This window comes from Lipotes vexillifer, unplaced genomic scaffold (genome assembly GCF_000442215.2).
Source record: "Lipotes vexillifer unplaced genomic scaffold, Lipotes_vexillifer_v1.1 scaffold753, whole genome shotgun sequence".
Classification (NCBI taxonomy): Eukaryota; Metazoa; Chordata; class Mammalia; order Artiodactyla; family Lipotidae; genus Lipotes; species Lipotes vexillifer.
In genome coordinates, this window is record NW_006783618.1 from 1,607,078 (window position 1) to 1,632,808 (window position 25,731).

General features: G+C 48.4%; 1 protein-coding gene across 1 annotated transcript in view; it reads left to right on the forward strand.

Annotated features, from left to right (window-relative positions):
- The window catches only part of TMPRSS13 (transmembrane serine protease 13), a 52,879-nt gene extending 27,868 nt beyond the window's left edge, over positions 1-25,011 (forward strand). The window contains 3 exon segments of the mRNA XM_007456336.1: positions 21,632-21,798; positions 21,915-22,073; positions 24,922-25,011. Of these exon segments, the coding sequence (XP_007456398.1) occupies positions 21,632-21,798; positions 21,915-22,073; positions 24,922-25,011 (416 nt within the window).
- Positions 25,012-25,731: the final 720 nt, after the last annotated feature.

Sequence of the window (25,731 nt, forward strand, 5' to 3'; positions counted from 1 at the left end):
CCCAGGGAACACAGAGTGCTGTGCTCGGGAGATAAGCAGCTGGGACGCTCCAGGCAGGAGCCTTTATTGGATGAGTCCTTTGAGAAGGGAGGGGCATGGCTTGGCCTTTGGTCCTTCAAGCTCAGTTCTTGCCAGCGAGACCTGTGGATATAACAAGCTGTCTCCTCTGTCCAAGTCCCAGGTCCCAGAATTTCTTCACTTTTCATACAAAGGAGGGAGCTGGGAGCCTTCTCTGAATAATTCCTCCTAATTACACTATGTTGTAGTGGAGAGAGTCCTGGAGCTGGAATCAAAGCAACCTGGAGGTACAAATTCCAGCTCAGCCGCTTGTTCGGCTCTGTGGTAAGCCAATCTCTGTTTCCTCAAACGTGAGATGGGTGTATCTAGGTCACACGTTGTTGCAGGATTAAGTGGGAGGATGCATGTAAACACACAGGGCAAAGTGACTGGCATATTAGGACCTCTCAACAAATGTTGAGTTTGCAACAAAAGGGCCAGATCCTTCACCTCCGTATCGCTTCACCCAATAAGTGAGATAGGAGAGGGAAATTTGGAAACCTCTCCAGGGCTTAGGAAATTTGCCATTTCTCTCCATAAACTTCCCTCTTAGTCTCATAGCAATGGGCTGATCTTCCATGGAGATGACACTACCATCTGGGGTAGATGGCTGTCCCCTACGGGTGGCTTCTCTAAGTCATGGAGATGCACTGAATTGAGCTCACTCTGCTCTCTCATCACTGATGGGACCAGGATGGATTCCTGTCACTGGCCCTGCTCTGGTGGCATCTGACTGCTCAGCCAAAGGAGCTGACAGTTCAGGGCTGTGAGGGGACACACATCCTTGTTCCCCATGGACTCCTCCATCCACAGCCACCTGGCTCCTGCCCCATCATGTCAGTGAACTGCCATGTTGCCAAATCTGATGGAACATTTTTAGTCCTCATCTTACTGGAACTGCAGCATTTAACTATTGAGTACATCCCACTTTGTGAAGTTGCCACGGCTTCTGTGGCACCAAAGCTCTCCCAGTTGCCCTCCTGACCCTCTGGCTGTTCCTTCTGTCTTCCACAAGCTCTGTAAATGGTGTCCCCAGGACACCAGCCTCAGCTCTCTTCTCAGGGTAAATGTTCCCCCTGGGTCATCTCATCTATCCCTGGGTTTTCCAGCTAACATCGGTAGAGCCAGTAGGAATTTGTTCCATGTCATTAAAGTATAAGAAATGCCATCTTTCTCTTTAAAAGTAGATTAAAATCTGACTTTGAACTGCTGCAGCCTGGCTGGAAAACATCTCTCATCATGTTCTTCCCCAGGAAGCTCAGCCCCAGGAGAGCCTGTCCACTGCTCTCCAGGCGGGGTGCTCAGTCTGCAGCCGTCACAGGCACCCTCAGGGGGTTTTACAGGTAAAGGGAGTAGCTCACAAACTCTCTGCTCTCTGTACCCCTAGCCTCAGGAACCCCACTCTCCCTGGGTCAGGCCCAGGCTGCTCCCCTCTATTCAACCCCCATAGCCCTTCTGCTTGCGGACAACTCAGGTCTGTCTCTTATGAACACTGTACAAAGGTCAATAAATTCTCTCTAGGATCAAAGCCATTCTTTCCTGATGAGATCATGGCAGAAATCAAGGTAAGCATAGATTTCAAATGATCGTGTACAGATTTTCATGTGAACCTCAGTTTTCACTCCTCTAGGACAAATTACTGTAGGTGAGATTATGGTTACCATATGTTTAACTCTATAAGAAACTGCCAGGCTGTTTTCAGAGGGGCTGTACCATTTTGCATTCCCACCTGCAATATGAGAGTTCCAGTTGCTCCGTATCCTCACCAGTTCTTGGTATTGTCAGATTTTTTTATTGTAGCCCCTCTAATAGATGTGTAGTGGTGTCTCATTGTGGTTTTAACTTGCATGTCTCTAATGACTAAGGCTGTTGAGCATCTTTTTATGTGTTATTTGCCATCTGTCTAGCCTCTTGAGTGAAATATCTGTTCATATTTTTTGCCTGTTTGTTGGGTTGTTTCTTATTGTTGAGTTTTGAGAGTTCTTTATATATTCCAGATACCAGTCTTTGTTGAATACGTGATTTGTAAATATATTCTCCCCATGTGGCTCGTCTTTTCGTTCTCTTAATTGTGTCCTTACAGAGCAAAAGTTTTTAAATTGGTGAATTCCAATTTATCGATTTTTTTTTTTCTTTTTGGATTGTTCTAAGAACTCTTTGCCAAATCTAAGCTCTAGAAGATTTTTTCTGATATTTTCTCTTAAGAATTTTATTGTTTTATGTTTTGCACTTGAACCTAAGAGCCATTTGGAGTTACTTTTTGGATGCCACTGAGTTACAGATTGAGGTTCATTTTTTGTTTGTTTCTTTGTTTGCAAATGTATGGCCAGTTGTTCTAGCACCATTTGTTGAAAAGACTGTACTTTTCCCATCCAAATGCCTTTGCATTTTGTCAAAAATCAATTGAGCATATTTGTACAGGTATATTTCTAGACTTTTAATTCTGTTCCATTGATCTACGTGTCTATCCTTCACCAATGCCACCCTGTCTAAATTACTGTAGCTTTATAGTATGTCTTAAAGTTGGGTAGGGTGAATCCTCCAATTTTGTTCTTTTTCAACATTATTTTGGTTATTCTAGCTCTTTACATTTCCATATAGGCTTTAGAACCGGCTTGCTTATATTTATAAAGAAGCCTGTTGGAATTTTGATTGGGATTGCATTAAATCTATAATCAATCTGGAGAGAATTAACATGTTAACTATTGAGTCTTCCAAACCATGCACACGATATGTCTCTCCATTTATGTAGATTTTCCTTGATTTCCTTCATCTAGGTTTTGTAGTTTTTAGCATACAGATCCTGTTCCTATTTCATTATACTTGTAGCTGAGTACTTAATGTTAACAAAAATAATGTTTTTGTTGAAATAATACTTTTTAAACAAAAAAGGGAGAAGAGTGGCATTGTTTTACATTTTTGCAACTGTCTTAACGTCTGGCTGAATGAAATAGCTGGATTCTCATTTTTGTTTCAGTGTTCAATCTGTTGTGATATGTTGTTTTGGTTGAAATATATGAAGAAAATTCAATATCACACAGATATAGAGTTGGAAAGTGGAAACATAGTTTGTTAGCCTTTTCAGGTAATTGTGGATACTCTTTTTTTTGATACTTACTGTACTCAAACTTGACAAGTGGCAGTTTCGTAAAGGTCAGTTGCAATGTGGAATCTAAAACCTGTCAATGAACTTTTTTACTCAGTTACATTAAAATCTCTTGGTCTGTGTTGCACTCCGAATGGGTCTTTTTACCCACGCCTAATATTGTAACATCATGCACTCGTCATTTGGAAAATATTGATTCTGAGTTATGAACATCTTCCACATGCTGACACATTTCATTATACAATATCAAAAATAATATGTGTTAATATTACCACTGATCTCGGGACTTCCCGGGTGGTACAGTGGTTAAGAATCCGCCTGCCAACGCAGGGGACACGGGTTCAAGCCCTGGTCGGGGAAGATCCCACATGCCGCGGAGCAACTAAGCCCGCTAGCCACAACTACCGAGCCCGCGTGCCACAACTACTGAAGCCCGCACGCCTAGAGCCCGTGCTCTGCAACAAGAGAAGCCACTGCAGTGAGAAGCCTGAGCACCTCAAGGAAGAGCAGGCCCTGCTCGCCACAACTAGAAAAAGCCCGTGTGCAGCAATGAAGACCCAACGCAGCCAAAAATAAATAAATTAATTAATTAAAAAAAATATTACCACTGATCTCTTAGAAAAGTATTTAAGGATTGGAAATCAGTCAAGCTCATGGGAAGGATGCAAATTTTCCAAAATTCTAATTTTCAATCGAGAGTCTAAATTCTATCCCTAGCAACAAATATTGTCTGTTGTTTTCCTTGCTGTGACAAGCTCATTCTGTTCCTTTTTGAGAAAATGATTGCCAACTATCAAGTCTGAATAGTCATTTGTATGTTAATCTTCATTCAAGGAAAGATGGTATTTCACGAAAAAAAGTGGCTAGTTCAGCTTGCAGCTCAAAAATTTTGGGTTGGCCAAAAACTTCATTTGGGTTTTTCTGTAAAGCTGTTACAGAAAAACCCAAACAAACTTCTTGGCCAACACAATTCAAGGCTTTTCCTCAAGAAAACCTTAGTACTTTGGGATGCAGCAGAAGTGGTTCGTGCATACTTCCCATTTTTTTCACACTGAATGTTAAAAAGACATGTATTTAGGATTGGGATTAAATAAAATGAATACTTTTCAATAATTAATCATTTCTACCACTTCATCAAAGATGTTCTTAAGTGTAACTGGCGAGAGTGTGCTGGCAAAGGATACAGTGACTGCGCTTTAGTGTAGTGTAGTCACAGCGGCACAGTTTGGTGCCGTGGCCTCGATTCATGGTAAGGAGCCTGTTTGCAGCACCACTGCTTTTGTACCATTGGTAAATGTCAACACGGTGAAAAATGCGAATGACATCATAGCATTATTATGAAAATAGCTTTGACTCTGCTGATCCCCTGAAAAATGTCTCAGGCACCTTAAGGGGTCCTCAGACCACTCGTTGAGGACTGCTGTATTAGACCACACAGCAAGACAAAAACAGGGAAATCCGCAGGTGTTGATTTTGGATAGGCACTTTCTGGAAATTCTACTGGAACCGTATCTTGATCTTACCTTCACTGCTCACTCTGAGGAAAAAGTGAACAATCTCTCCCGTGAAGGGGGCTGAGGCTAGTCAGCTTTATGTGGTGATGCTGGGTCTTGCTGAAGGGGGATGTTAATTTAACTGCAGTTTAATGAAGAGCTCAGTGGGTGGGAGAAAGAAGAGTGATTGGGAATTTGCATTTTCTTAACTTCCTCGGCTTGATGCATCCCAGGTGAGTGTGCTAGAAACACTTGGATCGTTCTGCCCAGGATTGGGGAAGCATGGCCAATAGCTTCAATATTGCAGATGAAGTCTGTGTGGGGTCTGCTTTGTGGTTGGGACTGGAGATTAGAACTCCATCAGGTTCTTCTCTGATAATCCTTGGACTAATAGATGCCCCAAATTCTGTTGAATTCAACAAATTACGACAAACACTCACTAGCGCAAGGACAGCATTAAGCGCCGGGAGCAGGACTTGCGGCTGGAGTGGAGGACACACACCTATAGCATGGTGTTCCTTCCCTGCCCCTTTCTACTCTGGTCTTTTTTTTTTAAAGCTTGATTGGTTCTGTAATTTTGTAATTAACTCTCACTACAGGAGCATCTGAAAAAAATCCAAACAATCCTGAAAACTATAAAAATAATATAAAGGGTACCATTTATTTGCCAGGCATAAACTCTCCACATCATCACATATTTTATTATCTCATTTAATCTCTCAACAACTATTACAATAGTAGGTACTATTGCAAGGAAGAAAGTAAAAATCACTTTAAATCCCACCACGCAGGGGTAAATATTATTACCATTTGGGTAAATTCTTTCTAGATCTCTCTCTATGTATCCATAGAGAGAGGTCTACAATTTTATATGAATGGGATCGTATTATACAGATTATTTTGTATCTTGATTTCTTTTCTCTCAACAATAAGAGATAAACACCTTCCCCAGGGGGATGGATATTATCATCTTTAATGGTTGTAGAATACTCCATTGTGTAGGTGTATCGGCTTACTTAATCTGTCAGCGGTCGTTTAAGTAGTTAGTTTCCAGATTTTGATATTATGAACGTTAACACCATAGATTTCTCTGTGCATGCTTCATTCTGAAGCAATGATCTCCTAAGGGTAAATTCCTGTAAGTAGGGTTGTCTACATATTTATCCAAAATGCTAAACTGTTTTTCAGAAGAGTTTAATTAACGACTACACCTCCACAGTGTCTAAGTCTGTTACCCCATGCTTCAAAGAATGCTAAAGGCAGACATAAAAGTACACATGAACGTCTTCTTACATGAATACCTGTGTGTCTATGTGAGCTGTCCACATGCATGAGGGGTTCATTTCTTCATTTAACTAACATTGCTGAGCAGGCACACAGCTAGGGGTGGAACTTTGAGAAACTCAGCGTGATCACAGCTCTCACGGACTCAAACATACATTTTTTAAATATGTGAAGAAAACTTATACAAAGATATGACCAATGTTGATGAAAAATTAATCAATACTCAATCTAAGAAAGAAATGGAAAATTTTATTTGCACCAATCTGGGGATTATAACCTGGGAGACAGTCTTTCAAAAAGCTCTGAGAACTGTTCCCCCCACCCCCCAACATTGCTATTAGACAAAGGGTTATATGTCAAAGGATTATACATCAAAGTAATATACTGACAGTTTACACAGTCCAGCAAGGTGAGTAGTTGGTCATTGTGACCCCTTACAGAATTAAGGAAGGAATGTTATCTCCCAAGGAGTTACCTCGCTGGCACGAGGAGGAAATTTCTTTTCTTTTTTTGGCTAATAGGCATTCCTGTGTCATCTAAGGGGATCTAGTTAATGTATAATGCAGATGCACAATGCATACTGAAGAGGGGGTGGTAGTGGCTCAAATAGCAGAGACAATTTTATGTTAAATATTTTTCCTTTCCTGACTTAAAATAATTTCATTTTATCACCACTTATAATTAGACTCTGCCCTGGTCTAGTGATGGTGGTTGGAGTGGTAGGGGAATCAGGGGAGGCTTCCTGGAGAAAGAGCTGTTAGAACCTAGATCTGAGGAGTGGGTAGGCATTAACTAGACAAAGAGTAGTGAAATCGAGTCCCCCTAAAACCGAGTTTTCATACCGAGTTTATGATTTATCTCTCTATCCAAAATTTTATTCTTTTCTTGTCCCCTCTGACCTCAGTTCTATGCTAACTGAACACTAATCAGACTAAAATTACTGTTGTCAGTAACATAGTTAGTATACTAAAATTGCCGTTGGTGTTACTGAACCAGACCTGGGTCTGCTCGCCCACTGCACAGCAAAGCCAATCTACTGACACCGGGTTGTGATGAAGGAGACTACAGTGTTTATTGCAGGGGACCGAGCAAGGAGGATGACAGCTTATGCTCCAGAGACCTGAACTCCCTAATGGTTTTCAGGGAAGAGTTTTTAAAGGCAACATTTGGGGTGAGGGTTTGCAGCTCGTGGACTTTCTTCTGATTGCTGCTGGTGAGGTGAGGTAATAGGGTGGTATTCAAGGAAGCTTAATCATCAACCTTCCGGTTCCAACCAGTCTGGGGTCTACATGCTTGTGGTCAGCATGTAGTCACCATCCTCCACCCACGTGGGGGCTTAGTTTCTGCAGAACAGCTCAAAAACATGTGTCAGATTGTTCTGTATATCCCTTGAGGAGGAACTGGGACTCTGCTCTATTGCTGAACTGTTGTTTAAGCTATCATTACTTTTCTTGCTCGACTGCTTTTCCTTTGTTTCTGCATTCCCTCACTTCCCTAATCAGGACAAGAAATAGGTGTTTGGCTGGAGACCCATCTGGCTACTGTCATTATTGTCATCATTTGGTATCTGCTAAGTGCCCCAGAGCACCTGCCCCAGACTCAGGAGTGCTCTGAGAGGACATAGTCAAGAAAGATGGAGTGAGCTTCCTGCTGCCAGGAGGCCTACATGCAAATCTCCACCTGCAAGTCAAATATCCCAAGCCTGGCGCACAGTCTGTTCTTTGGAATTCAGGGAAGGCCTAGGAGATTAAAGCCTTTTTCTACAAACGAGAAACAGGAAACACGGAGGGACTTTTGAGGAGGGCCCCGCAGGATCCTGCTTGGTTTCATTGCCCATAATGTTAATATACTAAGATTGCTATTAGAGACATCATCATTAACATACAAACTCAGGTTGCTTCTCCAGGGCAAGCTGAGCTAACAGACTGCCAAGCCATGGACCACCTGGCCAGAGAATTGTAAACCAGAGGCATTCTGACTCCTGAAACTATGATTATGAAATATCACAAGACGATGATTAATCTCTGTCTTTTTGTTCTCCTTTTTAAAAACCTCTAGCTCAAAGGTCAAGTGGAAGTGGATCTGAGGCTTGTCTCCCACTCCCTTGCTCAGTGCCGTGCAGTAAATCCTTACTTTGTTGCAAACTCCCACTGTCAGAGTTTGGCTTTCTGCACCACAGACACACAAGCCTTTGCTCAGTTTCAGTAAGAGAAAGTGTGTTCCAGGCAGAGAAAGTTTTTGTCTCTTGTTCCACCCTCAGTGAGAACCATCTTGCCAGGAGAATCTACTGCCACTTCCCACTGTCGACTGAAAAAACAAAAAAAACAAAAAAAGCACAACCTAAAAGTTGAGAATTATGTTTTATTCCTCAGACTTGCTGGGGACTTAAGCCCAGAAGACAGCAAGGAGCCAGGATATATAGGAGTCTTTGAAAAAAAAAAAAAAACCCAGGCAGCTGGAACACCAAAAGATTATTGTTAATTAAAGAAAAAACAAACAACTAAAGTTAATGAATTTAGCACTTTTCTATGTATGGGAAGATGCAAAAGTCTGGCTTAATGAAATCATTCCTTTGATATATGCACCTCCACTATCTAGGGCCGGTATCCTGTTCTTTTCCATCCTGAATCCCCTCCAGTGTACACCGTTGTGGGCGCTACAGTAGCTGATGGTGTGGTGGCAGGCAGCCTGTTTGTCTCCATCCTGAGTTTCCTCAGGGCGCACCTTCAAGGTAGCTGCAGTGGCTGATGGCTTGATGACTGCAACATCCTCTGTTTGCTGATTCAGCAGGCAGTGTTCTTGGTCCACACCTGACCACAGCACACACGAGCATTTCTGCTTTTCTGCCTCAATTTATTGCTCTCCTACCTCTTTTTCCTCCTGAGGCAGGAGGAGCAGGGCTTGAAGAATGCAGAGAAGACTGGAGATACTGAAGCCCAAAGATTGAGGGGGAGAGTGGGGCCAGAGGATGCTTAAGAGGTGGCAGGACCTGTGTCTGAACATGTATGCCTGTGCGTGTACATGCATTGCAGCACACGTGTGAGTGTCTGTCTCAGTGCTCTTGGTAGAGGCATTATTAGTTGCCTGGTTCTCAAAGTGAGGCCCCCTGGGGGCGGAGCCCAGCACTCTGTTTTAACAAGCCCTTCTGGTGGTTGCAAGGCTCGAGTCTCGCTTACATTCGTGAACACCTCCTAGAGGACCTGTTTGTCTGAACACACCTGTGTGCGCCAGGCTTGGGATATTTGACTTGCAGGTGGAGATTTGCATGTAGGCCTCCTGGCAGCAGGAAGCTCACTCCATCTTTCTTGACTATGTCCTCTCAGAGCACTCCTGAGTCTGGGGCAGGTGCTCTGGGGCACTTAGCAGATACCAAATGATGACAATAATGACAGTAGTCAGATGGGTCTCCAGCCAAACACCTATTTCTTACCAGTCTCTGGCTAGAGCAGCCACAAGGCACCCTTCTTTGATCACAGACAGAAATCTAATCTCAACAACACAGAAAGCAGGAAGTTCACGATGGGAGACTGAGGGAGATGGCCTATTCAGAGGGGAAAAAACTTCCCAGCACTTCCCCTAAACAGGTTGCCAGGACAAAGAAAGCAATCTCCTGCCTATCCCTGGCTAATGGCTTCTGGAATGCAGAGAGGGCAGGGGTGGGTGCCAGGGCCTCAGCCCAACACGGGGCAGGGGTCAGGGGTGGCTGGTGGCTATGAGAGGGTGTCTTTGTGTAACAGGATCATGCATTATGGGAGCCCCGGGGATAGGGGTCTTCTCGTGGGGAGAAGGGGCCAGGAGTGCAGAACCCCTGGAAGCTGTGAGCCGAGGTTGCATCTTCACCAAACAAACCCCAAACAAGTACTTGCTTTGCATCTGGATTTGGGTCCTGGCTCTGCCACTGATCAACTGAGCAACTTTGGGAAATTGCGTCATTCTTTTAGGCTCAGTTTCCTTGTCTGAGAAATGGGGACAAAAATAGGATCTGCATCGCAGGGCTGTTGTGTGGATTAAATGAGGGTGAGGCAGGAGATAGATGGGCTCCAGGCTAGACATTTACAACTGGCCACCTGTTCACAATTCTTGGGGCCGGAAAAAGATAGGCTCCAGGCCGGACACTTATTACCAGCCTCCTGCTTATATTTCCTGAGGCAAGAGACAAGTGGGCTCCGGGCAACATATTTATGACCAGCCTCCTGTCCTCACTTTGAGATCTGCCCTTTGATATAAAAACAACAGGAATAGGGTAAATAGCCAGACATAGAACAATTTTATAGCAGGAACAGAGAGGGACTAAACCCTGTTTAAAAGATCAAGAGGTCACTTATTTCCCATCCTTGGGGCAAGGGAGACACGACACATGTGCAGAAAGGCTCCGTGGGGTCAAAAAGGCAGGGGACGCCAGACCATAATTAGTCTTGCCATCCCCCGCAGATGCCCTTGTGCTGAAATCCATCTTGGCTGAGGGGTTCTTGCGCACCTAGGGGGGGGCCCTGAGACAAATTAGCCATGGGGTCAAAGCAGGACGATTGGCCACAAGAAGAACAAAGACCCAGAAGACTGCCCCCTTATAAAGGATCTAAACTTCCCAAAGGCATGACTCTAGCTACTCTCTCGATGAGTTCGCCCATGCGTCTTTCCCCACGTATTCTGCTTTTCTAATAAACGCTTTACTTTCATCTATACCTTCTGTCTCCTTGTCAGAGTTTTCCTCTCAAGGCAGACAAGGACTGGGGATTTAGACCCTAGACGCTGGCCCCCATGGTCTAGCGGTTAGGATTCCTGGTTTCCACCCAGGCGACCAGGGTTCAATTCCCGGTCAGGGAACTAAGGTCTCTTCCAGCTGCTGCTTACCGAAAGCTGCCGCTCCCTGCTGCGTGCACCCGAAAAGAAGGGGATGTATGTGAACTCATCAGCGCTGTGCCAGGCCTGTGGTAAATGCTCAGAGGTGACTGTTAGCACTTGTATCTCCTGCAGAAGCCTCTCCCAACCAGAGAATCGTATTCAGTTCTCTTGGTCACTCCCCGAGCCAGCTTGATGAGTTAAATTGGATCAATCAGGGTCCCCCAGATATGGACAGGGTTAGCAGAACTTGGCACTTTCATCCTTCGCGGAGCACCCAGTTTCCTGGCGACGTGCAAAGGTCCACAGGCCAGAGCAGGGGGCGTGTCCCTCTGACCCTACAGTCGCTGCTGTCTTGCATCTCTGCATCTGCTAGGACTTTTTGTCACAATGGTCTGCTACAGGGTGGCGTTCACAGGAAACTGGGAATCAGGAACACCTGGCACTCAAGGTTGTTGTGTGAGAAGGAGTGGGATGTGCCTAGTTCCCTGCCTGGCACACGGTAGGTCCGTGATAGGTGTCAGTTACAGTTCTCTGTTGGGGCTGGTCAAAGTGGGCTTGGATAGTACAGGAAAGTCAAGAAACAAATGTCTATTGAGCAATTGTCATTGCCAGGCACTGTGGTAGGTATTTTACACGTGTTTTCTATACCAATCCTCCTAATAATCCCATGGAATAGAGACTATCAATAATATGTCTTCACAGGCGAGGAAATTGGTGCCCAGGGAAGTTAAGTAGCTTGCTTAAGACCAACAGCACTCGATTCCAATCAGTGATTATCCATGTTTATTCTATGAATGGCTCACTGCCTTCCAGAATAACATGTTCTTTGGTATGGCATTGTGGATCTCTCCGATGAGCAGGAATTATTTGCCAAGGAAGTAAATTTACCAACCTCGCTCATTTTGCCCACTCTGATCACAGGGGAGTTCTTCCCTCTACAGGCCTTGACCTCTCCTACTACAAGCAAAATCCCTTCTCTCTTGTTAAATCTTAGGCCAAGGGCAGTCGGGAACATATAAATTGTGTGCTCCGTGCCTAGCAGTTCTTAGGAAAGAATGGGAAACCGTAAAGAAACTCAGTTGGGTGGTGTCTCTGAGGTCTCCCCTAATGATGAAGGGGGGGGGGCTGGACTTTCAGGGGAGAGGGGGCAGAGAATGGAATTCTGACACCAAATTCAGAAGCCCATGGCCTCACTGAATTAGCTCCTGGGGCTCGCCCTCTCCCAGGACCTAGTCAGCTTTCTTATCAGCACAGCAGGGGGCTAGGTAGGGGCTCAGGAAGTCTGTGTCCAGGTCCTCCCACTTGGGCACCCGCCAGGCAGTCCTATCTCTCCTCCACTGGTGGAGGAACCAGACAAGAAAAACAGGCCCTAGATGGAAACTTACAAACCCCGGTGCCTTCCCGGCAGGGCTTCTAAATCTGCCAAGTAGATGGCCAGCAGCTCCCTCACATCTTATTCCAACCTCTGAGCCTCAGCCTGCTCTCCCATCCCAACCCCCAACCCTCCTCCTTCAAAGCCCAGCTCTTCCAGGAAGATGCCCCTGATTAGTCCCGTCTCTTATTCTGGTCATTCTCTTGGATGCTTTTGGTATTTCCACCTTAATTGGGACATTAATAATAGGCACTCAAGTACACAGCTTAGTTAATGTTTTAAAATATTGTCCATGCATTTAGGAAAGCGTGAGTTTTCTCAACTGCTCCGTTAGGACACAGAAACCCCGAGAGATGGGGGGGGGGGCAAGGGAAGAAGGAAGGATAGGCCAGGACTCAGGAGACCTCGCTGTGGTCCCCACTGGGCCACGAATAAGCTCTGTGCCTTTGAGCCAGTCAGTTCCCCTCTCTCGGCCTTGGGGTCCCAATCTGCAAATTGTTCTCTAAGGTCTCATCTGGCTCAAATATTCCATAGCTCTGTTTCCTTTACCTCTCCTTCTGTGTCTAGTTCAGAGGTCCACACACAGAAATCTCTTGTGCCCTGTTTCTTCAAGACTCTGCCTTTCTGAGTCTGTTTGATCTCTCTTACTCTGTGTCCCTGGCCTGGGTTCCTGCAGCTTTGACCCGTTGAGTCTGGGGTCACGGATGAAGCGGCCATGAGAGGAATAAGGGGGAGACCAAATTCTCCTTCTTGGTGCCAGGGAGGGCCTGTAAAAATACAGATGCCCAGGTCGATCCCTGGAGAGTCTGATCCATGGGCCTGCGGGGGGCCCAGTCACCTTGTTTTAGTCAACTATGACTGCAGAACAAAATGCTCCCAAATTTTCTGTTTGTTTATTATTTACTTATTTATATATTTATTATTTTTAATACCTGGAAGACCCACGTTTCCTGGACTGAGAATCAGTGTATTGGGCCTCAGTGTGCTCTGCAAGGGCTGTGACCTGAGACTTTTTAAAGAACCATCCACATTTTGGGGAAGCATTTCTGAATTGTCCATCACCAAGCATTTCTTCTTGGATACCATCACGAAACACCTGTTTGCCGACTGGAGCTGTCCTTCAATTTGATGCACCTCTGGATCCGAATGAAACATTAAATTGTCTTCCTTCATCAGGCGTACAGTTGTTAAACTATCATTGGCATTTCAGGTCTTCTGAAAACAACATGGCAGTCTATGCACCAAATTTTCTGTTTAAAACAACAACCGTTTCGTTTACTCATGATCTGAGGAGCAGGAATTTAGGCGCCACTCAGTGGTTTGTGGTCAGCATCACTCAAGGGGCTGTCTTCAGCTCGGCTGGGCTGGGAATATCCACGTGGTCTGTCTGTCTGTCTGTCTCTCCCTCTCTCTCTCCAGGGGGAGTCTGACTTCTTCCAAAGCACATGGCCTCCAAGAAGTGGCATCCCAAATGCCTGAGGCAGAAGTTGCAGATCTCTTAAGGCCCAGTCTAGAAAGTTACACGATGATAATTCTGTTTCTTTCTGTCGCTCAAAACACGACATAGAGCCAGCCCAGACGGAAAGGGGGAGAAAATAGACCCCACCTCTCAGTGGGAAGAGTGGTGAAGTTTCACTGTACAAGAGCCTGTGGGATGGGAGAGGCCATCTTTGGAAACACAATCTACCGTAATTCAAAAAATAGTCTCCTGGGACTTCCCTGGTGGTCCAGTGGTTAAGACTCCATGCTCCCAATGCTGGGGGCGCGGGTTCGATACCTGGTCAGGGAACTAAGATCCTGCATGAAGGCAGGCACAGCCAAAAAGAAAAAAAAAAAAGTCTCCAGATGAGTCTGCCGCACCCAGTGTCTGCAAACCGCGTCTCAGGGAGCCTGCTTCCCATCTCTCCCTTTCTCCTTCCCGTCAGACAAGGCACAGCTTCAGACTGCCTCACAGCGCCGATATAGGGGCTAATTATTGATGCGTAGTGGTTTTCTCTGTCAATATCGTTCCTATCATTTGCATTCAGTAAATACTGACCGTACACTAATTATATTGGTGAGTGGGGAGAGGGTTAAAAACATAAACCAGACACCCCTCCGTCTTCACCATGTAAAATTACTCACCATGTAAAAGTAAACAACTTAGTCTATTCCCTGGGTGAAATCATTGCATCCCTTCTCCTGATTCTGAAAAAGAAGGTTCTGAGTTAAATTTAGGAAGATGATTGCAGATTCTCTTTTTAACAAGGTCTCGGGAAGGAGTTGTGTGCCAAGGGCTATATAAATGTTTACAATTAGAGTGAATGGCCAGAATGGTGAGCGTTTTATACCTATCACCTCCCACCAGCTACATCTAAGTTTCCATACAAGGCCTGAAAAATGAAAATCAATAGAGATAATGCTTGAAATGGTGGACATCAAATATGCCTCTGGTCTGAGAGGCAATTACTTGAACAGCATCATCAAAGAGACAAGTGAATTACAGGAGGGTTGAGAGGGACAGAGCAGTCAATGGTCCCAGGAGTCCGACATAAACAGAGACAGAGGCAGAGCCTCCATGACCACAAGTGGTCTGCTGACCTGCCCAGGATGCCAGGCTTCTGGCTACTGCCCTGCCCCCCTCGGGAAAAATGCAGGTTTGTCTATAGGCACCCGATTTTGCTCTGTAGGGAAGCTCCTCCCCTCATGGTAGTTAATCTGCAGGCTTCATGTGACTTCTTTATACAGAAGTTCAACAGTCTGCCAGCCCCAAACCATTTTTATTTCTTTCCTGAACTCCAGCTTGGGCTTTGGGGTGGTGGTGGGGGAAGTTGGGGATGTGAGAAATAATACGTGGATTCAGATCAGTCTTACTTGCCCAGCACATGTGCCTAGACTAGTGGGTTATTGTCTAGTTGCAAAGCTGGTTTAGAGACTGAATGGAGGCGACTTCTGGGTCACTATAGTTCTTTCTGGCCCCCAAACTCAGCTACAGCCTCTGTTCTGAGCCTGGATCCAGTGGGTTGGAAGAAAGTGTATGATGATAAACAGGTGTCTCTCTCCATGAACGCTGGCTCCAGGCACTCAGGGAGGGGCGGGCAGTTCAGATGCCTGCTTATGCTAACAGGCTGTCAGCTTCTCTGCGCATAGGGATAACAGAAACGCGAAGCTATTCTGGTCTTGTTTGGGAGCCATTATGTATTGAATTTCCAACATTATTATCTCCAAAGGGCGATACCACTCAGTTTTCTCCCATTTGCATTCACTGGGAAAAGACAAATGGGTGCCTATTTGCAGAATGGAAAGGCTCGGGGGTGGGGTGGGGGGGGAGGAGTGGTCATGTGCTCTAACTTGGATAACCAGCGGCTCTGGGAGCAGTGTGCTCATAATTAGAGATCAGCACCTTGAGGTGACGTTACACACTTACAAGTTTAAGTTAATCAGGCAGCAACTGGTTTTCCAGACTAATGGGATTGGGGTGAATTTTTCACTTAGAAACAAATCTCATCCATGCTTTGGCATGCCTTGTTTCCTGACATACGTCATAGTTCTCCTGTGGGAAGATAGGGAGGGCTTTTATTTCAGACTTCCCCCGCCTTGACTGCCTCTGCTTTCTTCCTTTCCCCAAAATCAAGACCCAGATAAAGATAGCTAAGGAAAGGGACCATGCAGGACGCACTCCACAAAGGGTGATGCTGGGATTTGTGTTTCTGATGTGCTGGTGTGTGTCAAGTGTGTGCCAGTGGGGCTGTAAGTGGCAGGTGTAGGTTTTCTAGGGGAGGAAGGCTTGTGCTGAATTTCTGCTTTCTCATGATGAAAGGCTGCTCTCCCCACTTGTATCCCTTAGGGGTGTGTTGGCTGCATGGGACAGAAAACCAACTACAGTCAATTTATGTACTGGGGGTGGGGGTACAGCCGGTGCCACCTCTGATAGACTCAGCAAGAAGAGCCACTGTCAGCCTCTGGCAGCCCCACGCCTTGGGGGCTCGGGCCCAGGAGCTTACAGAGGGAGGGGTGACCTGGCCTGTACAAACTTCTGCCCTCCCATCCCTGTGTCCTCATCTTTAAAAAAAAAAAAAATTCTCAGCCTGGAAAAGAAATTTATGTACTAGGAGCTGAGTTTTCTCATGTAACAAGAACTCTGAAATGAGGTAATTCAGATGTTGTTGATGGCTCTTTCTAGCTTGCTGCCCTGTCATCCTTAGCTGCAGACTTCTTTCTTCATGGTTGCAACATGGCCGTTTCACCTTCAGGCATCCCATCCATTTTTCTGACAAAAAAAAAAAAAAAAAAGGACAGGACGTAGAAAACAAACTTACAGTTGCCAAAGGGGAAAGGAGAGAGGAGGAGGGATAAATTAGGAGTTTGGGGTTAAGAGATACACACGACTGCACATAAAATAGATAAACAACAGGGACCTGCTGTACAGCACAGGAAACCTTATTCAATATTTTGTAATAACCTATAATGGAAAAGAATCTGAAAAAGAACACAGATATATATATATGTATAACTGAATCACTTTGCTGTACGCCTGAAGCTAACACAGCATAGTTGTTATAAATTAGTTATAAATCAATTATACTTCAATAAAAAAAATAAAAGGAGGAGGAGGGGGAGAAAGGACAGAAGGAAGAAGAAAAGGAACAGAAGAAGGGAGAAAAAGAAAAGGGCAAAGGGCAAAAGGGACATATTACTGTGCCCTTCTTAGAATTCTTCCTGAGTATAATTCTGTTCGCATCTCCTTGGCCGGAACTGGATCATATGGACACCCCTAGTTGCTGGAAAATCAGTAGTTTAAACTGAACACATTGCAGCTGAATTAGAAAAATGTTCTGACAGAAGGGAAAAGGAAGGGGGGGGGAGGGAGAAATTAGGAGTTCGGGACTGACATATACACGCTGCTATATATAAAACAGATAACTAATAAGGACCTACTGTACAGCACAGGGAACTCTACTCATTACTCTGTAATGGCCTGTATGGGAAAAGAATCTAAAAAAGAGTGGATATAGGTATATGTATAACTGATTCACTTTGCTGTACCCCTGAAACTAACACAACATTGTAAATCAACTATCCTCCAATTAAAAAAAAAAGAATTCATTGATGAGGAAATGAAGAATTAAGTGAATTAACTAAAATCAAATAATAAATTACATTCTAAGGGAAAAAAAAGAAGGGAAAAGGAAGAGAACGGACCTGGTCTGGGGAACCAGTGGTGTCTGCCATCCTACCCAGTCCCCACTGCTCCACCCACAGTCAGAGAAGTCCTGCTTTTCAAGCCCCAGCGTCAGTGTCAGGGTTCCCTACTCCTCCTCTCCAGGCAGTCTTGCCTGGGAACCATTCTCTCCTCTGCTTTGGGCCTCAATAGCACTAGTTTCCTCATCCCTTCATCTTGGGAAGAGAGAACAAAACAGCTGCATCTCACCGGCGTGGTCTGGGCCCAGGGTACCCGTGCCCCGGGAACCAGTTCTGAAGACCCTGTGGTTAAGCTGAGAGGTTGCTGGCTGGAGAGAGACCATGGAAGAAAGTGTTCGGAATGCACCTGGAGAGGTGGGCTGAGGCAGGATCACGTAGAGTCCTGTGAGCTACATTCACTTAAACTCAACCAGTTATAAGTGAGTCACCATGCAAGACACTAGGGCGTATAAATGGAGTAAGATGCCTGGCTGATCCCAAGGAGTTCCCATTCTCCTTGGGCCACACACACACATGCAATTAAACACAGTAAAATTCAGACTATGATATGTACAAGCACAGACGAAGAGACACAGTGCAGTTCATGACAGTGTGGACAAGACAGCTTTAATTTCAATAAGGTAATGTTTGAATTTCACTTTGCATGGTAGGTATGATTCATGTAAGTAGAGAAGGGAGGGAGAGGATATCTCAAGCAGAGAGGATCATATGAGCAAAAGTTTGGGGGTGGGAAAGCAAGCAATGTGTTTGGATAATTGTGAGTGGCCCTCTTGAGCTGGGGCACAGCGTTTGCAAGGACTGGGGTGACCAGAGTGATGAGATGGGGAAGGCAGGGCAGAGAATGGGTCGGAGATGAAGCAGAAAAGGTAGGTGGGTGTCAGGTGGTAAAGACTGAATGCTGGATTTTAAGAAGTTGGATTTTAACTTGTAGCAAATAGGGAGCCTTGGAAGGTTTGAATCACATCTGTGTTGTGGAAAATTATTACCAAACAAGAGTTAGTGTGGGGTGGGGAGACTGAGGCAGAGGCACCAGCGGGAGGCTGGTACCTAGAACAGAAGCAGTGTGGGGAGAGGCATGAGGATGGTACACGCTTTTCTGGATGAACAGCTGAGTTGGAGCAGTGCCATGTCCACATTCAAGGAAGATGTGGGAGGAGAGCCAGCTTTGGGGGGTCAGTGTGGGCACTGCTGAGCCCCTGGAGATTACTTGTCTGGGTCTCCGGGGTAAGGACCAGGCTGCAGAGCGTGCGGTCATCAGCCCTAAGTGGGTGGCAAAACCATGATTGTGGATTGGACCGTCCAGGAACTATGCAGAGCCGAGGACAAAGGGCCCAACACAACTGGTGGAGGGAGAAGCCAAGGAGTTTGAGAAAGAAAGATCAGGAAGGGAGGAAGGGATCAGGACCAAGGAGCGCTTTTGAAGTGAGCAGAGCTCTTTCAACGAGGGGCTTAGCATTCGGCTGAGGGTGGGAGAGAACACGCTTTCAAAACCCTACAAAGTAAAATGAGTACGAATGGACCCAAGGTAGCAATTGGTGGGCAAGGTCTGCTCTGCTTCTGCAGTCTGCACCCTAGGATGAAAGAGCACCCAAACCTTGCTGTTTCTACTAGGAACTTCTAGGAGGGACGAGGGCCTCCTCGGGTGACTCCTGGTCTTGCCCCTTTAATCTTCCCTGCAGGCCCTCTGCTTCCTGTCCGTAGCTGTGTGACCTGGGTACTGACTTACTGCAGGTCTGTTTTTGCCACAGTACAAGGGAACTGGGGCAAGTGTTATCCAGATGGAGCTTTAGCTGAACAATTGCAAGATACTTAGCTCAGCACAAGTCCCTTAAGCTCCCAACACTTACACTATCCTTCCAAACTCTACATCTTGGCATGGATCTTATTCTGGGCATGGAGGGGGGGTGAGAGTGGGGAGGGTTTTAGAAATGGTTTCTGTGCTTTCACGCCCTATGCCCACCGTGGCTGGGCACCACTGCCCCAGCTCTCTCTCTTTGCTCCTTGGCCTCTAGAGAAGGGTTCCCTTCAGTTGGGATCCAAGCCGATTTCTCAGCTTCAGATGAGCACTGCTCTCCTGACAGCTCCTGATTCTTGACTGTAGGGTCCCCCACACTACGGAGCCAGCAACTCCCCAATTCTTGCTTGCAGTAGTTTTCTTAATGCCCTTCAGTGGCTTCCCATTGTCGGGAGCTTAAAAGCTGGACTCACCCAGGAACCACCAGGTCTGCCCGGTCTGGCAACTGCTTCCTTCTCCCGCCTGTCTCCTCTGCTCCAGAGCCACTGTGGCTCCTTTCACGCCATGCCCCTTCTGTCTCAGGGCCTTTGCGCATGTGGCTTCTGTTCCCGTGTCAGAATCATTTCCCAACCCTGCCTGTCACTCCAGTTCCTGGCTCCTTCACCTCATCTCCTTAACACCTCCTGACCCTTCAGCTCGCTTCTCAAACGTTACATCCTCAGGGCTCTGAACGCTGTTTTAATGACGCACTTATCCATGGGATTATTTGATCAATCTCTGCCTTGCCAATTAGCTCTAAGGGACCGTGACTATCCTTTCACTGTGGAGCCTGGAGCTTGGCCCAGGGCTCACTGCCCAGTAGCTCCTCATGCCAATAAATGTGTTGCAAGAATGAGGCAGCTGGTGACCTTTTTTACTGACGCCCACATGTTTCATAGGGGCTAGATGTGTTTATTCCTCCCCTAGAAGGGAGCCAGGACTCCCGCTAGAACAAACTTGTGTGTGACTTCATAGCTGTGTCACCCCAAACTCCCTCAGCTGTGCCTCTGGATGGACTGGGGAGAAGCGAATTTGAGGGGCAAACCAAGGTCCTTCTGCACGTGAATGTAGCCCCTGCTGCCCCTCTGCGGCCTTTCACTGCTAAGGGGCATCTGAGTAATTTGGCCAAACACCTTGGAATTCTCTGGTAAGACAAGGGCTGGTACTAACAGGTGACTCGGCTTTGGAGTTCTGACCCGTAGCCTGTCTTTCTCAAACAGACTTGCAGACCTGGGTTTGAAGTGTCCTCACCAGGAGGAACTCCAAGAGGCAACACAATGAGATGCTGGCAGGCAGCCCTCAAGGGCACCTGCGAGGGACTAATCTACTTGCCCAAGGACATGGGTCTAGCGAGTGATTTTCAAAGGCACCAAGGAACTTCAGGACTGGGCCAGAGAGACGTCCACTCTGTCCAAGGTTCTGTGCTCATGGAGTCCAACCTGTCCTCTCAAGGGTTCCCCACTCTTTCTCAGTGGCCATTTATGGCTCTTCCACATCTGTACGAAACCTTCTGGAATCCATATATATTTCCTGCTTTGGGGTTTTGAGACTGGACCATTTATTAAAATAATTCAATCTAGGGTTCGAGCTGGAAGGGGCCTCTGGATTATCTAGCCCATGTCCTTCATTTCACAAATGAGAAAATTGAGGGCCAGGGCTTGGGGTGTTGAGGTAGGGCTGGGTCTCTTCCTGGCAGTACCCAGCATACTAGGGTTCCGGTTCTGTAAGGAAGTCCCTGCGGCTCCTCTCGGGCTTGGACAGTTACAGCCTCTCTCAGGAACCGGCCCCCTCTCCCCCACCCCCAAACCTGTCGATCCCCCTCCTGGCTCAGGCTGGGCAGCCTCATGGCCGGCAGCATGGCTTCCTGGCTACCAACCGAGTGGCCAGCCCTTGCCGTGTCCGTGGTTTCTGCCAGTGCCTGGCCTCGGGCCCTTGCTACAGGCCCTGCCCTTCGTAGCGACTGCCGGCTTACGGAGCGCTCTCTCTGAGCGCTGGGCTCAGCTCCCGGGGGTCAGGGTTCTCACCGTCGTTTCACATGGAAGGAAACTGAGGCTCAAGAGTTCCCTTCAGTGCTGTGCTCAAGGTCACAGGTGTAGTTGCGGAGCTAGGATTTAAATCTTCTCATTCAGTTTGTCGTCTCGAATTTGGACCTCAGGAGTGGACTGGGGAGGGGGCGGTACTGTGACCCGGCAGGAGCGGGACGAGGGGCCCTGACGAGGGGGATCTGGGCAGCAAATCTGTGGTTCCAGCGAGGCCCCGCCCTCAGCAGCCCCCGTGGCTCTTGCTGAAAATGACAACTCCGGCCAGAACCGGCTCGCGCTCCCACGACACAGCCATTCACGCTTTAGGTGCGCATCCCACTTCGTTGTCAAGACTTCTAATTAACGTGGGTTGCTGTGTCTGGTGCTGGGTTATTTTCTCGTATTTTTCCGTCCCCCCTCCCCACCCCCTCCCCGAGTTTACTATTTCGGAGAGACACTATCTCTGTCATCGTGTTTGTCTCGCTCCCTCCCCACCCTCAGCAGAGGAAAACCAGAAAGGCACAGCTGGCGGCGAATGCGCGCCGGCGCTGGCCCGCGCCCTCGACGGCGGTCTCCTGTTGCTTCTCGGCGCGGCCTGCCCTTTGAAAAAGAATCTCTCCCGCAGCCGGGAGCAGCGGCGGCGCGCTCCGAGGAGCCGGCGGCGCGCGGCGAGCAGGAGAGGGTCTGCGCGCGGACGCCAACGGGAGGTCGGCGGACTGTGACTTCGCGGTCCCCGGAGCCCAGCCCCGGCTTAGCTCCCGCCCACCACTCCCCACCCCTGCAGGGCGCGCCTCTCCAACAAGCCCCAACCCTTCCCAGCAGGGGAGGCGGGAAAAAAGCGAAAGCCTCGCCCACAGCCCTGCCCCCAGCCCCGCCGCTCCCAGGCTCCTCCGGACTCCGCGCATCCTCCTGGGATTGTCTCGGAGGGTACCGCGCCGTGCAGGTAAGTGGCTCCGGTGGTGGCAAAGTTGGGTTCTTCTTCCGGAGAGGGAGAGAGGCTGGGGTGGGGACAGATCGCGGGGCGCCGGGATGCTGCCAGGGTTGGTTTGTTTCGGTGGGTGTGAGCGGTCCTCGCCGGGCAGCTGCCGCCTGGGCCGCGGAAACCGGGCAGGGGATGGAAACCCGGAGGTGGTCGTCGGAAGAGAAGAGGGGCTGCCGAGGGGAGGCAGGCCGTGGCGGTGGGAGTGAAGGTGTTCTGGAAAGGGGCTTGCCGCTACCTGGAGCTTGGGGCTACGGTTTTGGGAGAAGGGGAAAGGGCTGCTCTCCTCTGTGTCCAGGGGGTTTTCCTTTGTTACTTGGAAGCTTGGACTCTTTAAGTGGAGTGTGCGGAGGTGAAGAGAGGGAGGGGGCCGGCTGTGTGTGTGCACACATAACCATACAAAATGGAACTTGCTGGCTCGGTGCTTGGGGGACAGGGAGAGCTGGAGCTGGGCAGGGGGCACTGGGAATGGGGGCAGGTAAGGAAGGCTGATTCCCGGGCGTGGGGTTCATGAGAGTGTCTGCATCAGTTTTCCTCTCCTCTTGTCTAACCAGTCCTAGGTTCTTCCAGGGGGCCCTGACCGCCCCCCCCCCAACCCGCACCATTCCCTCCTCTACTGTTGCCCAGCCCTCTTTCCCCAGCAGGGCTGGCCCTGGCACAGCCTTCCCCATTGTGTCTCTTGGGCTTCCGTGGAGACTTGGAAGGGCTGCCTGGGGCTACTGGCGCTCGCTTCTGGGCTTTTACAAGTGGTGGCTGGTAAAGGGAGCACCCGACGGTGGGAGCAGGGAGCAGCCACACTGGAGCAATGGGCCTGGCTAGGGCCCTGCTGCCCACCTCCAGACACAGTGGGCTGTGGCTGCCGGGGCTTCTCGCCACAGATGGGGCCTCTGTCTTCACTTGCTTTGTCTCCGTGGCGTTGTGCTCTCTGGCTGGGCCCAGATTTCCAGGTTTGGAGATGGATCAGTGGGCAGCCCATGTCCTCTGTTGAAGGATCCCTCTGTGAGGGCCCAGTACCCTCATACTGTGTATGTGTGGATATGTATATCTGTTTCTGCAACTTAGCCTTTTTCACGTGACCTGCCCGGTAGTTGCCATGGAAACCCCTCTTCAATTCTCAGCCTCCCTCCTTTTCCTGCCCATTCTTTACTTCCATATCTCCTCCCCTCCCCCCAACATGGTTGCCTAGATACTGGTTATCCCTGACTTCTCAGAGTAGGAGACTCTGGAGAGCTAGCTAGCTCCCAGCTCAAACTGATGTGGCCCCTACCCCATCCAGGCCCCCCAACACACAGTGCACGTCACAAACACACCCCAAACATATGCACACTTGCCACACCACCTATACACTCACACACATACCACACATCCTACTTGCCACACACCCTGCATCAACACACTACACACACATATATCATACCACATGTGCACCACATAACACGCCAAATACACCATACACATACCACACCACAACACATCACCCCCAATGCCACACGTACGCCCTGTCATCGCACTGTGTGTGCTTTCACACATACCAGCAATAACATCCCATTGCTTCCCCAACACACACGCAATGCTTCTTTGCAGTAGGTCTCTGGCTGGAAGAGAGAGGGCAGTTTCCTAGCTCTATGCCAAGGAGCATGTACGGGAAGGCTCAAAAAGGCCAGAAGGAAACACCTCCCCAAGACCCCTGCAGAAGAAGGTGGAGAGAAATGCACTTCCAGATTCCCCCAGAGGGCAGCCCCTCTCCTAGGTGCTAGATGCAAGAGGCTGGGCATGGACCAGCATTTAAATCTCTCCATGGCAGCTTTCTACCTGCCTTGACCCTGAGAAAGCCTGAGGCTCCTGGCCCCTCCTAGGAGTCTGGACTCTGCTGCTGAGACTTCCTGCCTAGCAGAGGATCAGGCAGCTCTGGGACCAGCAGAAGGCTCTGAGCCTCCCCAGAGGAGGGAGGAAAGGTTGTGTTTGGAGAGTGGAGAGCGGAGAGGGCAGGGAGAGGAGACAAAGCCTGGATGGGGGCTGGGAGGAGAGGGGATCCAGAAAGAGAGGAGCCAGGTGAGTGTAGAAAGTGTAGGTAGGGTGATGGCGGGGAGGAGGTCCAGGCTATCCTCCCTCCCGCGGGTACACTTTCCTGCTTTCTCCTTGGCTCCGCCAGCCACATCTGTGCATCTAGGAGAGGAAGTGGGTTTGCAGAGGGCTCCTGGATTGCCAGGGCTTTTCTAAGACCTGTCGCTTCTCTAGGGGTCTCGTGGTAGTCACCGGAGGCAAGGGTCTCCTTCCTGGCCGCCTTGTGATCTCTGGACTGACTTAGGCCCCATTTCATTCAATTATTCAAGGAATTGTTTTAAGTACTTGCAATGTGTTCATTGCTAGGGCCATGAGGGTGAGAAGGAAGACACAGCCCCTGACTGTGAGTCCTAGATTTCTCAGAGCCGGAAGGGGAACATCCAATCAGGACATCACGTAGATGGGAAAACTGGGCTCGGGGTCACACACCCAGCTGTGGCTGAGGCCTCTGACTCTTCAGCCAGGATTTGTGATCCCCATACTTCCTGTCCCACATCGCTTGCCTTCTTTTCTTTACTGCCAGCAATCCTCTGGGGACCAGGATCCCTTCCAAAGTGTGGGTGCCCTAGTGAGTGGGGAGCCTGCTCCATCCTATTTTCTGGGAGAATGTGGCCCGGAGAGGGGCCAGGAGGAGCACTTCCCTAGACCCTGGAAACTCCCCACAGCCATAGGGAAGCCAGCCCACCAGACCCCCCGTAAGTCAGAGCCCAGCCCTGTTGGACCTAGCTGTCTGCCATCTGGTTGGCAGACTGTGCCAGGCAGCCCCCAGGACTCACTGTCTGACAAATCACCCACCAGCTTCTGCCTGAACGCCCTGGAGGAAGCAAACCAGTCATGACAGGCACAGCCCCTGGAGGCAGAGAGCCTGTGGCAGAAAGGCTATCAACTGGAGACACAGACCCAGGTTGTAGTCCTGGCTGTGCTCCAAGGGGAAGTGCATTCATCCCACAGTTATCGTTTTGGATGCAAACAGGGTTTCTGGCAAAAGTCAGAAATGGTTTAGACTGATCTCAAGCAACTGAAAGCCTCCACGATTTTAGACCCCTGTTTCCACATCCGTCGGCAGAGGGGCTAGATTTCATGATTTCTAAGGCATTTCTGCCTCCTAATTTTTATAGATTGTACAGTCTTGAAAGAGATCCCTTTCTCTCCGGATGCCAAACTGTACTCATGATTTCATAACACAGGGTTGTAGCTGAGCTGAGCAGGAAAGGGGCTGGTCTCTGGTCACTCCGGAGAAGGCCTCCCCTTTCACCCCGTGGGCCAGGAGATGCTCAGGAAGCTCAGACTGGGCTTTTTTCTCTCAGGCTGCTGTAGCCCGTCCCCCTGGACACCATGTGCACCTGGTCTCTTCTGCCAGGATGAAAACTGGGGCTGGATGGAGTCTTGGGAGATGTGGTCTCTGGAGAGGATGAGGTCCAAGGCCATCATTTGCTGGGTCTATGAATCCTCTGGACGGAGAGCCTTGGACCAGCTGGAGAGCATGACGGGAGGTGCCGATCAGGGTTTTCTGTCTCTAATGAGAAGCAGGGTGTCTCTGGCCAAGACAAAAGCTTGG